This window comes from Anguilla anguilla, chromosome 6, assembly GCF_013347855.1.
Source record: "Anguilla anguilla isolate fAngAng1 chromosome 6, fAngAng1.pri, whole genome shotgun sequence".
Taxonomy (NCBI): Eukaryota; Metazoa; Chordata; class Actinopteri; order Anguilliformes; family Anguillidae; genus Anguilla; species Anguilla anguilla.
In genome coordinates, this window is record NC_049206.1 from 4,464,531 (window position 1) to 4,481,168 (window position 16,638).

The window sequence follows — 16,638 nt, forward strand, 5'->3', positions numbered from 1 at the left end:
TGTGGTTGTGAAAGCGGACTGTGGCAAACACGCCTGCCACAGGCCACCAAAGTGGCTTTCCAAGGGGCCCTCCAGCACAGAGACACAGGGGGGATGGCAGATTTAACCTGTGCGCACTGATTGCCTCACTACGCACAGGTGCAGCCACCCCTGTTCCTGGGTCCAATTAGCCTGGCCAATTATCTAATTAATAACCAGTTATCTAACTAGCCAGGTCTAATTAGCTTGAACCAGGGCAGGTGTGGCTGCTTAAACCAGCCATCCCCACACCACACGGACCATCTGTAAACCGGAATTGGCTTTTCCCTCCGGATCCTTTTTCCGATTTCCATCCTCCTTCTCCTCCTCCTCTTCCTTACTCCCACTAATGTGCTGGTATCCAGGATTCCAAGATTTCGGGAGAGAAAAACACCCACGTGATGTTTCCCACGTATTTCCAGAAGAACAGGATGTGCAGTGCCTCCCCCCATCCCCCCCAGCACATTGCAGCAGGGTGTGTGTGTATGGGAGGGGGGGGGGGGGCAGGAGGGTTGTGTTGGGGGGGGACTATGAGGTGTGCGTCTTGACTCCTCTCTGTTATCTTCGTAGTGGGCACCGCTTTGGCCCAGACCACTTGCATATCTTACATTTTCTCCATGTCACCCATTGGTGTGGAAGGATGTGTGTTGCGGCAGACGAAGCTAAGTGGGGTTTTTTTTTTTTTTTCCAAAGGTGCAATTACTCTGCCCAGTGTAGCATAATGGTTAGAGAACCGGACATGTTCCTGAAAGGTTGCTGGTTTGATTCCTTGGTGGGGCTCTGTGGACATACAATCGGTACACGGTGCTTCACCAAAATTGCTTCAGGACATGGCCAGCGGTGTAAATGCATTGCATGTTAAAAGTGTAACCTGTGTAGGCTTCGCTCAGGATTCAAAGCATCCTGTGTGCCAGTCTTGGACGGAGTGTAGCACAGTGGGTAAGGAACTGGGCTTGTAACCGAAAGGTCGCTGGTTCGATCCCCGGGTAGGACACTGCCCGTTGTACCCTTGAGCAAGGTGCTTAACCGAAATTTCTTCAGTATATATCCAGCTGTATAAATGGATATAATGTAAAAAAAAATGCTATGTAAAAGTTGTGTAAGTTGCTCTGGATAAGAGCGTCTGCTAAATGCCTGTAATGTAATGTCTTGACTCGGTACGTCATCTTGCCCTGGTGAAGTTGCACTCCCATTTTATCGGTCAAGGATTACTGTCCGTCGTCGCTCCTTTTTAAAATGTTAGTAGTTATTTTGTGTTTTACGTGGCCTGTTTGTATAATGTGATACAGTTGTTTCTTTAAAATGTCACAAAAGATATTACAAGGGCAGGTCAGTTCAAGCAAAATTATAAATAAAACCGATTTGAATGATTTCGCACAAATAGTTAAATCACTTCTTTTTTTTTAAGCCAACTGCCCATAAAATTTTATCAAAAGTGTTACATATTGGTTGTTCTTAATTAAGCATTTTTGTTTAATTAAGAACAACCAGTATCTTTCCATTTTAACAAAAGAGGGATGCAGAACAATGTTAAGTTTTTGGCATTTTGAAATACGTCCGTCTTGACTGCCAAATAATTAAGGTGTCGTTCCCGTCCAAAAATCACACGGCGCCTGTTTTTATCCCAAAAAGTTCAACATGAAATAAGGTGTTTATAATGGAACAGGATATGCTTTGGCTTCCAAGCGTGTTCTGAACATCAAGAATGTGGAGAAAAGGCCTGTGGTCCTACATTAGTGCCGCTTTGTTCTTTATCTCGCCTCCGCTCTCTTTGAAAAGAGGAAACGTTTTCGCCCGAAAACTTAATCGCCCGGTGGGTCTAGCCCTTCCACGGCGGTTGCTGACTTCAGTCAACTGGGTGGGGGAGCGTTCATAATTTTAGCCACGCAAATAGCCAGATCCCGCCGACGAAACGATCAGATGTGTTTATAAACGACCGGCGTGTGCATTTTCCACTGGAGCTGCACCTACGCAGCAGTAGTAGTAAAAACACGCCCTTGCGTAGGTTTGCTGTGTTTTTTTCCGGAATTTTTCTCCGCAGGTTTTCCTGCGTCCTTCAGTCTGACTTTCTCTGGGTGTTTCCCAACCCTTACTGCCGACCGTGCTGTGGATGTAGCGCCTGTGGCAGAGTTCTGGAACGGGAGGCGCATTCCTGTGACGTCATAATGAAGCGGTGACAATAACAAACCGTAATTATTTTTATTATGAAGATAAAAGACTATTGTCAGCCCTGTTTTCCTTTGTACTTGGAGCGTGTGTTGCTGCCCTCTCTTACGTTCAGGCAGACGCCCACGGCGTTTGACGTTTGTTCATTTTCTTCGCTCAAAAGCGCGGCGGCATTCCTCCCTCCCATTCGAGAAGGCCGGTTTGAAGTTGCACGCCCAACGTTGTTTGGAATGTTCAGAAACTCACAAGGCTGCGTCGCGTAACCTGCGGGACCTGCCTCGCATTCGCAAATCAAATACTGCAGGTGCAATTATCATTTTTGCGATCGACCGTGAGTCACACTCTGACTAATAATGAATACTTCTGCACTTACGCCTTCCATTTTGGTGCCAGGCTCGTTCAGCCGGTGATTCAGTTACACGCATTCCTTTTTGTGTGTTCAGGCCCAAATTTATTATGTCCAGCAGACAGATATGCAGCTTGATGCGTATAAAAATCTCAAAACCACTTCAGTTTGATCAATTCGGGAAATCAATTGAAATTATATGAATGAATTCAAAGGGGTCCACAAATGTCCGGCGAGCATGCGGGATAATTATCACGGATGGTCTTAAAAAAGGAACGAAGACACAAATTGCAAGATTCCCTGCTATTTTCCGGCATGGCCTCGCATTACCTTGTGCACAGTGATTATCCTGTTCTCGTTCCAGTCGATCACACCTAGCTGGGATCTGTCTGAACTGCTCAGCAACGTCCCACTTGGAATTTGGAATTTGGAGGTTCAAATGTTCTGATTGGCTGATGCACTATGGATATTCATGAAGGGACTTGTCGATAAATTAAAAAATAAAGTAAAAAAAACACCCCTAGCTCACACACACCACCAGAAATTAGTGAGAGCACGCAAGATGGAAAAAGTTTTTCTTTTCTTTTTTTGTTTGGGCACAAGGCAGTGAGTTTTTAAAAGAATGTATCTTCAAAGGTTACTGTGTAAAGACTGTAAGTCCATGTCAAAATAACTGTTGAAATATTAAGAAATATGAAGTTCTGTAATAGCAAGTGATGAGTCTGCTGGGTGGATCAGTCTAGCCTTTAAACTTTGGACTCCAGGCTGACTGGCTGAATCTACAGCAGTGTTCAGCACATGGGTCTAAACCTTGGTAGTTGACACTAAACAAAACTTATGAATATGTTATGAAAACATCTTGGGGACTGGTCACTTTTTAAATTTTTTTTTACCTGAACTGGACCTCAAAGTTTATAGGAAAGGAACGTTGACTTCAGAGCATCTGTGATGTCACTGCTACAGCCTTTCCAGCATTGTGATGTCATCAGAACGCGCTGCTGGTTCCAGAACTCACCCAGATGCCCTGCATCCGCAACATTCCATCTGGAGAGTTTCTGGGCCCTGTATCGAAAACGGTTATCTATTTGGGGTAAGTAGCTGGCGGGACAGGGTGTGTTAGTTGGCAGGGGATTTATGCAGAGGTAACAGTGAGGCATCGTGTTCTCAGTCTGATTTATAGACTTGACTCTCTCTTGGCTCAAAGTGGTATCATTGCATCGAGAGCACGGCCATGATTTATAACCGATTGCTCAACCGTTTTAGTTCAGAACAAATATTTGCATATTTCTTTTTTTGTGTTGTTGTTGGTATGTGCGTGAGTGTGTGGGTGCTGCACACCTGTGACACTGAGCAAAATAAATGTTTATATTAGTTACGCAAAAGTGCAGTATGGCGGTCAGGAAAGTGGGTTTGTACCTCGAAGATTGTGGGTCCAATTTCCCACTGTGTTCCGGGGCACCCTGGATCAAAAGAACCCGAATTTCTTCAGTGATAAAAAAAAACACTGCTCCGGATGAGAGCCTGTGCCAAAAACTGCAGTGTGATGTAAATGTGAAAATGTGATGTAAATGTAACATAAAGACAGACAGCCTCTGCGCAGAGGGCAGCTCAGATAAAAGCAGCGGATTTAAAATTGCAGGGCGTCGATGACTTCCGTGCCCCATCCGGGGACTCTGTTATATCTGGACTCACTGTCTGAGGGTGTAGGTTTGACAGTGAGCTTTTCTTAACCGCAGCACTTAAAAAGGCAGCCAATGGGCGAGAAGGGTGAAGCCGCCTCCGAATAGAGATCCACCTAAATACCACAAAAAGCCACAAAAAGACATCACATGTGTTGTTTATATAGACAACATGACCAAAAGCACCACGACACCCTTTGGCCTGGGGCTGTTTTTCATGGTTTGGGCTAGGCCCACTTAGTTCCTATAAAGGCAAATCTTAATGCTACAGCTTACAGTCACATTCTAGATGAAGTGCTGGGGAAGTCCCTTTCCTGCTTCAGCGTGACAGTGCCCACGGGCACACGCAGCGAGGTCCATACAGCAAGGGTTGCCGAGAACGGTATGGAAGAACTTGACTTGAAATGACCTGGCCTCAACCCCATCCGACACGTTTTGGATCAATTGGAAATGCAACTGCGAGCCAGGCCTAATCGTCCAATCAGCGCATGACCTCACTAATGGTCTTTCTGGCTGAATGGAAGCAAATCGCTGCAGCAATGCTCCAACATCTAGTATAAAGCCTTCTCAGTAGAACCGAGGTTTTGAGGTTGTTATAGCAGCAAAGGGTGGACTGACTCTATATTAATGCTCATAATTTTGGATGAGATGTTGGATGTAAGGGGTCCACATACTTTCATACTTTTTTCAGAACTTGAATTGTACTTGAATTTCACCTCACAAAGTATGCAGTAAATCACCTGTGTGAAGCTTAAAGTTTTTTTTTTTGTTTTTTTTTTTTTGGATTCCAAGAGTCTTTCAAAACTTTTCCTCTCTTTGGGCAATTAAAGTTCCTTTTTGCGCAAACTGGAAAGAAAAAAAAAAGGTTTAATTTCGGCCAAAGTATTTTGCGTGCCCCGATCTCAGTTCCTGCAAGGCTTCAAGTGAAGGGTTAGAGGGAGGTCATTGTGAAAAATCATTAAGAATAGGCCTTGTACTGAAGCACCCATTCTCTGCGGTAATGACGCCTTCTACAATGCTGGGAATAACAGCCATGTCCCCGTGTGTGTGTGCATGTGTACGTGTGTATGTGTGTGTGTGTGTATATATGTGTGTGTGTATGTATATATGTGTATGCATGTGTACATCTGTATGTGTGTGTGTATGTGAGTGTGTGCGTGTGTGTGTGTGTGCGTGTTTGTGTGTGTGTGAGTGTGTGTGTGTGTATGTGTGTGCGTGTGTGTATGTGTGTGTGTATGTGAGTGTGTGCGTGTGTGTGTGTTTGTGTGTGTGTGAATGTGTGCGTGTGTGTGTGTGTATGTGAGTGTGTGTGTATGTGTGAGTGTGTGTGACGGGGGGGGCAAGGGGGTTGGGCAGTGTCTGCGCTGCTCGTGATCTTTGGTGCTGAAACTGAGCGCTGCGAGATACCGCTCCAAAGCTGGGTCAAAGGTCACGTTTGATAGCGCTTTTTTTTTTTTTTGGAGGGGAGGGGAGGGGAGGGTTAGGGGAGGGGAGGGGAGGGGGGGTGGCTTTGCTCCTCTTTGATTGCCCAACGTGGACACGAAACACCGCCAGGGGATTTCACACAAACCTTTGTACTCCAGGGCTGGTACTGCAGCGCGCGAGAGGCACCACAGAAGAAGACCAGCGCCTCCTCCATAAATCCTGTGGGACGGATGCAGCCGCTGCAGTCCTCCAGCAATCTAACGCAGAGGTTGTGCTGCCTGCCACTCAGCTCACACCCAGCACTCCCTCTCGCTCCTGTCATCCTCTCTCCATTTCCATTTGTAAATGGTAAATGGACTGCATTTATATAGCGCTTTTATCCAAAGCGCTTTACAAGCCCCATGGTTATCAACTTGCACAGCATCTGGTGTTTTCCAATGTGTGAAAGCATTGATTGAAAAAACAATGTTTGCAGGGGGCACCCAGATTTGAACTGAGGACCTCTTGATCTGCAATCAAATGCTCTACCACTGAGCTATACCCCCTTGCCTTGCCATTGCCATTGCCATTTCTGGAATCAACCAGATTAAGCCCCTCAGGTCCGGGGGGGGGGGGGGGGGGGGGGGGGGGGGGGGGGGGGCAGGGGTTTGGGCCCATGAAAGGACCTCACACTGGGGCCCACCACCCCAGAAAACATCACCCCAGATGGGTTGTGTTCAACACCCACACAGGCCACTGTTGTGCTGTCTGCACCTATTAAAAAGCACTGCACACATGAACTGGCAAAAGCTTCATTGTAAGCCATTATTCCAAAATAGAAACTGACTGATAGGGCTTTTAAAAAATGTCACTCTGAATCGCATTACTAATACGCTTACTGTCAGCACTGGCATTCTACAACAACAACAAATAAAAATGCAAATAAAAACTACCGTTGCCAATTACGACCTCTTCTGGATTAAAATATGGCAGAAACACGTACTGTCTGCCCCTTTGGCAACGTCCGATGACACTGTGCGGAAAATATGAAACTATAAATATAGCTGCCTGTAATGGTGTTGCATTCATCATAACTTTTTGGCAGTTACTTAACGGTTGGGCCGCTGAAGGCCAAGTACAATTAAAGTGGAGCGCGCGACTTTCGTTCCTAATTAAAGCCCTTCTCAACGACAGCTGCTACCGAGTGGGTGGACCGAGTGAAACTCTCAACGGACGAATTCCAGACTAGTGATCTTTGCTCGCCATTAACGGTAAGTTCAACACGGCTCTTGGATTTCTTTATGTTTGCGTTATTATTCTGAAATAAGGCCAAGAAAATGCCAATTAAAACACTGAAATAAATCATTTTAATGAAAGCGACGACATGCTGGTATTGGCAACCTTTGCAGTATAACTTTTTTTTTTAAGGTGATCAACTGCCAATATATTCCCAACATTTCCGAGTAATTTTAACTTCCTTGCTGTGTCGTACTGCCGTCTGCTGGAAAAGTGGGGCGGTGCAAAAGAGGTACGAGAGAACGCTTCATTTTCTTTTTTTAGAATCTGTATCTTTTTGGTGCCCACGTAATGCATGTATACATGCCCTGTTTTGGGGAACCCTCATTGATGTCTGACCTAGTTTTTTTTATTATTAAGGCAACGGCTAAAAACGCAAGAACTGCCACCGAATCTCAGCAGAACACATTTGGAGTCAGGTTTCTACTTGTTGCACCAACTGAACTTGTTTTCGCTCTCCTTAGCCGAACTACAGGTAAACTCTATCTCGGAGACTCAGCGACTACACGTTTCAGGGCCACAAACGCTTAAAACTGAAGGTTCTACCGAGATTTGAACTCGGATCGCTGGATTCAAAGTCCAGAGTGCTAACCATTACACCATAGAACCACAGCTGCGTACCTGTGCAGGAATTTTGGAATCTGAAAACACGATTCCCCCTTTTAAAAAGTGTGTTGCTATCATACTTAGGGACTTCAGCACTGGGAAATTCACTTTTTAATAGTGACTTACGACATTTCACTAATCTTGTTTTTGAGAGCTGCGGCAGGAGGGAGTTGTCTACCGAGCCCCTGTCCCAAAAGAGGGCTTATAGGACCACTATTGTCTCTGTTTTTGCTGAAGGACGCGTTATTTTTGTGTCCTTGAGCAAAATACTTCCCTTTGTTTCGGTAAATAAAACGGTAGGTGTCTTGACTGACTCAGTGACATCCAAGAAAACACAGCTTTTAATTCTCCCTGGAAAATGTTCTGCCGAAACAAATAATTGTCGAGGTAACCGACGCCTGGCGGATCCGCACTTTCCAGGATGACCACACGGTGGCAGGCCGAGTCCACAGTGACGCACGGCTCCTTGATAGATCACGGACTGACTACATCTGATCCTTGATTCAGTGGAATAAATTCCTGCAGCAGATGACCCCCTGTGTGTGTGTGTGTTTGCATGCGTGTGTGTGTGTGTATTTGAGTGTGTGTGTTTGCATGTGTGTGTGTGTGTGTATTTGAGTGTGTGTGTTTGCATGCGTGTGTGTGTGTATTTGAGTGTGTGTATGTGTGTGTGAGTATTTGAGTGTGTGTGTGTATGTGTGTGTGTGTGTGTGTGTGTGTGTGGGGGGGGCAGTTCTCTGGCAGTTCTTTCCCCCCCTCCCCCCGCCACCAGCAAGTTTTTTCATTCTTTAAATATTGATTTCTCTTTTATTTACACCTCATTTTTTCCAGAGTTCTTCTTTTAATAATAATTTTTAAAAAAAACTCTGGTGACTGGTGTTTTTTTTTTTTTCGCTGTCGGCTGCATTCTTCCGTGTCAGCGAGCGAGGGGGGGTGGGGGGGGGGGGGGGGGCGGCGTTGGGGCGGGTGTGGGTGTAACTTCGCTGCACTTTTCTATGCTTTTGAAAATGCCAGAAAAGCTTCTCTTCTCTCTCTCTCTCTCTTTTTTTTTTTTGGTTTGATTGACAGCTGGAGGTCACTCCTTGTCAGACGGGCTCCGGTGTGCTCGTACACACTTGCTACAGGGTTTCCCGTCTCGCTCTGCAGGGAGCTGTGCATGAAAGGAACGCCTCTTCTTGCCTCTCCACTTCTCTTCTCTCCTCTCCTCTCCCCTCCTCTCTTCTCTTCTCTCCTCTTCTCTCCTCTCCCCTCCTCTCCTCTTCTCTTCTCTCCTCTCCCCTCCTCTCCCCTCCTCTCCTCTTCTCTCCTCTTTCCCCTCCTCTCCTCTTCTCTTCTCTCCTCTCCCCTCCTCTTCTCTTCTCTCCTCTTCTCTCCTCTTTCCCCTCCTCTCCTCTTCTCTTCTCTCCTCTCCCTTCCTCTTCTCTTCTCTCCTCTCCCCTCCTCTTCTCTTCTCTCCTCTCCTCTTCTCTCCTCTCCCCTCCTCTCCTCTTCTCTTCTCTCCTCTTTCCCCTCTTCTCGTGCAGAAGCACCAGGGACTTGTACAGTGTCTTACTGGCAATTAAAGCTGCAAACAGTGGAGCTGCAAGCGAACCACTTTGGCCTCGTAAATGCGGATGTAAAATATGGAAATGAGGACGCTGACAGAATTGTTGGCCGTCCTAAAATATGCATACGCCATTGTCCGAATTTTTGTGACAGGATATTTTTTTTATGTGTGCGTGTGTGTGTGTGTCCACACTCCATCTTCCCTACCACCTGATTCTCCTTTCTTGTCCTGCTGGATTCTTTTTGGCAGTCTTCATTGGCCTGGAGTGAACATTAGTTCACCTTATTCACAGCTCTTAGTGTCCTTTGTGATTGCCAGATTTTGCTCCTAATGCAGTTCTGTGAGTTGTGATTATAGGAGAGAGAGGGTGGGAGAGAGAGAGAGAGAGAGAGAGAAGGACTCAGCAGGCAGTAAAAGCCTTTATACCGTTGCCAGGCTTGGACAATGACTCAGTGGGCATGTACCTTGTGCCAGTTTGTGTGTGTGTGTGTGTGTGTGTGTGCGTGCGTGCATGTGTGTGAGTGTGTGTGAGTGTGTGTATGTGTGTGTATGTGCTGGGGGGGGCTCTGTGTGTCCTTGGGACTGGTCTTGGGGGGAGGGGGGGCGGGGTTAGTGTGTTAATCTCTGGATAGTAGCCAGGTGATTAGGTGAAATCTTCCTTCCATGTGATAGGTGGAGACAAGGCCAGGGTGGATGTTGTGATAGGTGGACACCGAGCGGGGGTGGATGTGGTGATGTCACTGGGTGATGTCATTTCCTGTTGGATTGAGCCTGAGAGAAGCAGCCCCCGGGGGGGGGGCCCTCCCCAATGTCACATTGTTCACCCTCCCCACTATCCTTCCCATTCCTAGCACAAAGGCTGCGGGTTTGATTCTTCCCAGAAGGCACTGCTGTCATTCCCTTACTCAAAGTAATTGTTTCGGTAACTATCCGGCTGTATAACTGTACGTATGTAAAAAAAAAAAAAAAAAATTCAGTCATCAGTGTAACCCGCTCCGGATGAGAATGCCTCCTAAATGCCAAACCGTCCTCTCCTCCACCGTCTCTGTCCCACCCCAAAAAAGTGGGCGGGGCCAGACCCCCTTCCCTCGGCCGGCTCTACATAAAAGTAAAACCCTAATTTTTCTCAATGGGGACTCACCCCAGCAACAGCACTTACGGGGCCTTCTGGGTAATCAGTATAACTGATAACTGCTGTCACGGCAACAGTGCTCACTCTTCGCTTTCTCTCTCCTTCAATCCCCCCTTTTCCCCCCTCTCTCTCTCTCTTTCCCTTGTGATCTCTTTCACCCTCTTCCCTTCCCTGTTTTCTCATTTCTTCTCTTTAAAAAAACGAATTGCTCTATCTCTGGCTCTCCCATCTTCTCTCCTCCTCTTCTTTCACCACTCATCTTTCCCTGTTCTTTCTCTCTCTCTCTCTCTCTCTTTCTCTCTCTTTCTCTCTCTCTCTCAACCCTGTTGGCACCTGTGTGAAAATCAGCCTTTTTTACACCTTTTCCCTGGGCCCAGTGAAAATGGGCCTGTCAAATTCAAATTCAAATTTAAATTCATCTTCAAATTCAAATGGCAATTATTGGCACGAGAAGAGAAATATTACATTACAAGCCAAAGCACATGCAAATGTACAAATGTAACTGACAATCAAAAAAAGGGAATAACCTCACGGAACATATTGATATGATGAAGTAACCCAATAACGTAGAGTCCCTTGCTGGGCCTCATTTTGTGGCACGAGGTCACGTTGCCAACGCTACGCAGTTTCACTTGTCTCTTAACAGGAAGGGGGAGCTGTTACCTGTCTGGAAGGTTTTTGAAAGTCAGGGCAAACTGTCAAATTGTCTGTAGCTGGAATATGTATAAATGGAAGTGGGAACATGATCCTCCATTTTCCCTCTGCCTGAAGGGGCAGCCAGGGGGCTCAGAAATATTTAGACACATGAAGGTTTAGAGGATGATGATGACGATGATGGTGATGATGATGATTATTATCCGTCCGGGACGATGATCCGTTGTTCTCAAAAGTGTGTGCCCCTGCACCTGACTCACACAAACACACACATGCACACAGACACTCACACAAACACGCTTGTACACACACACAAACACTCGCGCACACAGACACACGCACACACACGCACACACACACACACACATTATGACCTCCAGATATAATTTGGGACACTTTGTCCCTGTGGTTTACTTTCCTGTGGAACCTCTTTGGGGCCTGATCACTCAAAGTACAACAGAAAAGCAAGTCCAAATAAGACACACAATCGAGTGTGCACAAGTGCTTTGTTCCTGAGTTAAAATAAAACTTGAGTGTGCATAGGAGGGTTCTCTCTCCCTCTCTCCCTCTTTTTTTCAGATCACTAGTAAGGTTCAACCCTGCCCCTTTGTTTGTGAAATACCCACACCACATACAGTTCTCCCCTCCGTGGGCACGTGCATCACATGGTTGCCCGGACCGGAGGGAAACAGAGAGACATGGAGGCTTTCCCGCGTGCGTCCCTTTGGTGCTGATTTTGAGGTGCTTTGACGCTGGGCGTTCTGGGAAGAGTCGGAGCCCTAATTCGGTTAGTCTGTTTGCTTCCAGCGGTTTCTGCGCGTGCTTGATTCATTTATCTTGGCCATATCATCGAATGCCCTCGCGAGGAACCCATGTCTTATTTTTATAGGCTCTCGTAAATAAACGCAAATGGATGAGAGGTGGAAAAAAACGTTTTTTTTTTTTTTTCGATTAAGATGCCCTGACCTGAAACAATGTGTGGATTATATTGAGATAAGACGAGGCTTCACGTAGCATAAAATTCCGTTTATTTGATGACGACATTTGTGTCCTTTCAAGTACCCATCCCACTCCTCCACGGCTAAAAAAGACCAGAAAAATCCACGGTGCAAAGTCTCCATTACCATAATAACAACTGCATCTCCCCATCCGCGCTTCCCGCATGCAAAGAGTTAAATCTCATTCGCAGTCGCTCCCATCTGCTTGATTGACATGCGGAGTACTCCAGAACCGAACGCCGGCCAATCAGAAGACAGAGACCTCACCCCCACGTGGGACTCAGAGCGCTCATTGGTCAGTGCGTCTTGCACTGGATTACAGCCGAGTCGAACCCCACGTGGAGAGTTCAGTCATTCATTGATCAATTCCATGCAGCAACCCCCCCCCTTCCCCCCATCGGCAAATTTACTGGTACATCAAACTGGGAATTCTTAAGAGGGAGTTGTCTGAGAAGACAAGACGTGCAATTGCCAATACACACGAAGATCCACACTCGCAGAACTAGATGCCAGGAAAATAATTTTAAAAATAAATAATTTTTGCAATTCCGTTCATCTTAAATACACAGTGGGACATTTATCATAAATGCATTTAAAATATACTTCTGCCTCCAATGTGGAACTCTGAATTGCTTTTTCCCCCTTTCACTAAATATAATATCATACCTAATCATTCAACTAGAAATTAAACGAGAAGGCTATCCACTGATTTTAAAATGATCATAAACTAGGTCAGAACAACTAACAAGCAACAGGGCAAGAACTGAACCGGACTGTTTTTACCATTTGGGTTTTTTTTTCAACGTGGATGCCATCTCTAAAGAACTGAACAAAACAACGCCTCGCAAGATAGGAAGAGAGCGTTGAAAGGGAAGAAACGAAAGATCAGCAGCCAGCTAGCTAGCCTCCGTCGGATCATTAACGAAAGCAGCGTCTCGGATGAAAAACTAGCCAGTCCATTCTGTCCGACTGAAAACCTGGGGAGTTGGGCTCGGGCAAGAGCGGAGGCAGGCGGACAGATAGTTTTCTGAAGAGCAGGACGACGGCCGCGAGACAAAGGGGGTTTGCGGTTTGCTGCGGCTGCATCGAATCTCCCCAGGCCGGTCCTTCCTGAGCTCGTGGTCGCTGCTACACCTTCAGCCTCTGGCGGAATTGGTACGCAGAAAGCAGCGCGTGGAGTAGGAAAACACCGAGTGTTTTTTTTCTCTCGCCCCCCTGAAAGCCAAGAGATCGGGAGAGATCTCATACCACAGGGGTGTCGCGCGAAGAAAACACCAAAGATTTTGGACGGAGGGCGAAACTGCTGGATGTTTTTTTTTAGCCTCGGTCTATATGTATATTTTTCTTTTTTCTTTGTGTCGAAGATAACGCGGAACAAAGGGAGACTCGTGAACGGAATGCGCGAGCGGAGAACAAGCTTGCCGTTGCCTGCGAAAGAAGGCCCCGTGCGTGTCTGAAACCAGCAAGAAGAGTCGGCCCCCAGGACTTGTTTGTTACAAACAAATTTAAAAGCAGAATTAAAAAATAAAAAAAAAATCTTTCAGGTAGTCAAGATGTTCCCTCAGAATCGACAAACGGTAAGTATCCACTAATACTGTGCTATGCAGTTTACATGCAATGATAAATAATATACGTCCAGTTAGTTGTAATGCAGCGGTCTTGCAGTTTGTGATTGTTTTAAACCGTAGAAACGGTGTTTTACGGAGGGCCGCCATTGTCCTTCGAAGTTAGTTTACTTGTGATCATGAGATGCAACTTCTGAAAGGGAGCATAGTTCAGACCTGTGCTCGTTTGCGGTCACACCTAACAGAATGTTTACGGCTAGAAACAAGTAGTACCCTAAAAAAAATCGTTCTGAGACTGGTTCGACGACGAATTTACATTGCAAGGCGAATGACTGATTGAAAAATTGGGCTTCAATTCGCTGTTTGGAAGAGGGGTCTGCGGGCAAACTAGAATACATCGGTCTTGTTGATATTGCTAATCGAAAGCAAACATAAGATGTACACATGTGCATGTTCTCTAGCTCCCGGAATTGTTTTATTTTTTTTCTTTGTTTTGTTTTGAATTGAATGTGTGTGTGTGTGGAATGAATGAAAACAAGTTTTATTTTCCAACACGATTATTTTGTGAAGCCTAATTGTGATATTTAATTCTCAGTTTATATTCAAAACGGCGAAATAAAATAATGTAAAGTGTATTTTAAAGTACTCATTTATTAAATAAGGATGCCCTGTGCCGTGTTATGTTTATTTTAAATCCTTACGCAGAGTAGCGCGCGCTCCAAGAATAGACCGGTTATGTAGCTACCCAATTCAAAGCAAGTAAAGTCGGAGTGGTTACATTCCCTGACCCACTGTTTTGACACACTAACCCCATCGTCCAGTACCACGGAGGAAGTGTTCTGTCAGCGGTTCTCTCTCCTAGCCGATTTTCTGTAAATACGGAGATCGCATCTCTCCGCGATTAAGGTCACCTAATCGATAACGATAATCGATGCTTCACCTTCACGAGCCGGTTTATCTTTAAAGAGGGTGGCCATTTCAAATGAATGGAAATAATTATCTGGATTCACACGTGACGTGTGTGTGTGAGTGAACGTGAGAGAGAGAGAGTGTGTGTGTGTGTGTGTGTGTGTGTGTGTTTAATCCCCTGTCTTTTCTAAAGAAGTAAAGTAGACGAAAGTGTTTGTCGCCGGTTAGTATTACCAGATTGCGTTTTCACCTTAATGAACAAACATAGCTGTGGTCACGCAGTCTGCGTACAATACAAAGCAAATTCCACCATCCACAACGATATTAAGGTCGGCCAATATGTAAGCAGATTATTTGCCCTTAATCTTAATCGGGGAAATGGATTGACTTGTCTGAACCGTGCCAGACTGGTTGGGTCCACCCAGGAGGTGTTGGCAACTGACTGCGGGCAGTTTTATATGGCTTTTCCGGAAACGGGCTTCTCGCTGCGAGGTTGTTGGGTCAAGTCCCTCGTGACGCACTTGTGTTATGCGGCAGAGGTGAGATTCTACAGGGAGGAGGGGGGGGTCATAGGCATTAAACCCATGGGGGCCCCTTCTCATCAACTTCCACTGTCATCATGTGACCCAGAACTCCTTAAACTCACCCCTCGGCAGGGGGGTGGGGGAAAGGGGGTGGGAGGGGCTCCCCCTAATTCTTGGGACCCCAGGCCCATTCGTAACCTCTGGTTGTTGGTCTAGGTTCTCGACTTGAGCGGTTTCAGCAAAACGCCCTGCCCTGTTCCTGGAACGGGACGATCGCAGGTCAAAGGTCGATGGGTGCTCCCCAGTTACGTAAACGCGTGTCTCAGAGCGGCTGGAATTTCGCTTTCGGTTTGTGTAAGCGAAGCGAGGCGTTCCTGGCGTTCCCGGCGTTCCCGGCGGTGGGTGTGGAAGTTCAGACGTCTGAGCCAGAGGCGCGGCACGCCACAGAGGCAGCAGCGGTCTGCGGGATTCCTTCTGAAAACATTTAAACAAAAAAAAAAAAACTCTGCTAAGACGTTTCATTGGGAGAAACCCGCGGTTCACGACCCTGTGTCAGAGTGATAGCTCAATATAACGGGCATTAAAAAAAAAAAAAATTTCTGTGGAGTTTCTCTTCAGTATTCTCACCTCCTCCTCCTCCTCCCCTTCCTCACTCTTGTGGTGACCTTCTGTGCACGTAAACAGAAGCTGGTCGGGCAGCGGCGGCCGGTTTCGTCGTTTCCCACACCCCCGCCGGTGGTTTCGGTTTTATTGCCGCTGCAGTCCCGCACGCGGGTCACACGCTTTATTTTAGACGCCGCCCGCAGTGGTGGGACGCCCGCCCCCCCATAATTTGGAGCCTTCTCCTCTCTGTGAACACATGAAATGTGTGTGCTCAGTTACATTTTGAAGCACTAATTCAGTTCAAAATGGAGTTGCTGACCCAAGGTGAAGTTTTTTAAAAACGTATTTGTCTTTATAATGTGTTCATCCCTGGCTTTCAGTCCTCAAACAAGCGGTTAGTGTCAAAAGAACGTTAATCCTGGCTGCTGGGTGTTTTTAATGCAGGCGACTCGATTGGTTTAACACTCGTCCGGTCAGACGGCGTGATGCCATCGACGTTGCGGCGCCGCTGCCAGCTTTCGGTTGGTCGAGCTCTTCAGCGGTCAGGGAGCGTTTCCGTGCGGTCGCGCGTTCGACCCCCGCCGCCCTCGCCGGGTACGTTCACGTGTCACACGCGAGACGTGGCGAGCAGCACGCAGCGGCGAGATGGCGGGACTGCGCGATGTGATTGGTGGAGATTAGCGTCGACCGGCCAGCCAATCACCAGCTTGGACTAATGGCAGTGTTCGTTTATTTTTTTTATTTATTTTTTTTTTCTGTGCTGAGCACAATCTCTTATTTGATTGGTTGGGACAATGGGAGTAGCTCACAAAATATGGTAGTTCCCCCCCCCCCCCCCCATAATGATGGGGCTGCTCAACCCTGTTCCTGGAAATCTACCGTCCTGTGTGTTCCCATTTCAGCCCTAATTTGGCACACCCGATTCTGCTAATTAGCTGTTCAACGAGATCTCTAGCTGTTGCGCGTGAGGTGGGGCTTTGTTTACGGGTTGGAATGAAAACGTACAGGACGGTGGATCTCCAGCAACGGGGCTGGGCAGGCCCTGCTCTTGCCGTCGAACGAGGTGTGCTCAGTATGCACAATATTGGTGAAGCACTGAATATAACTACCGCAAACCTGCACGCGTGATGCAGGTACTGCGCACACAGAGATGCATCCAGTATAGAGCAGATTAAATGGAGAGCCCGTATGG

General features: G+C 46.7%; 1 protein-coding gene and 2 non-coding genes across 9 annotated transcripts in view; 1 reads left to right on the forward strand and 2 right to left on the reverse strand.

Moving 5' to 3' along the window:
- Positions 1-6,107: 6,107 nt before the first annotated feature.
- trnac-gca lies at positions 6,108-6,179 on the reverse strand. Its single transcript has one exon. It is a non-coding gene; the product is annotated as a tRNA-Cys (tRNA).
- Positions 6,180-7,446: 1,267 nt separating this feature from the next.
- On the reverse strand, positions 7,447-7,518 carry trnaq-uug. The gene has a single exon. It is a non-coding gene; the product is annotated as a tRNA-Gln (tRNA).
- Positions 7,519-12,259: 4,741 nt separating this feature from the next.
- The window catches only part of LOC118229578 (transducin-like enhancer protein 1), a 539,102-nt gene continuing 534,723 nt past the window's right edge, over positions 12,260-16,638 (forward strand). For 5 of the 7 annotated variants that reach the window (XM_035421648.1, XM_035421646.1, XM_035421647.1 and 2 more), the window contains exon 1: positions 12,261-13,422. In XM_035421648.1, the coding sequence (XP_035277539.1) occupies positions 13,399-13,422 (24 nt within the window). In that variant the 5' untranslated portion in view covers positions 12,261-13,398. Of the gene's footprint in view, positions 13,423-16,638 lie in introns of all 7 variants that reach the window. The other 2 variants (XM_035421644.1, XM_035421645.1) reach the window with 1 other exon arrangement.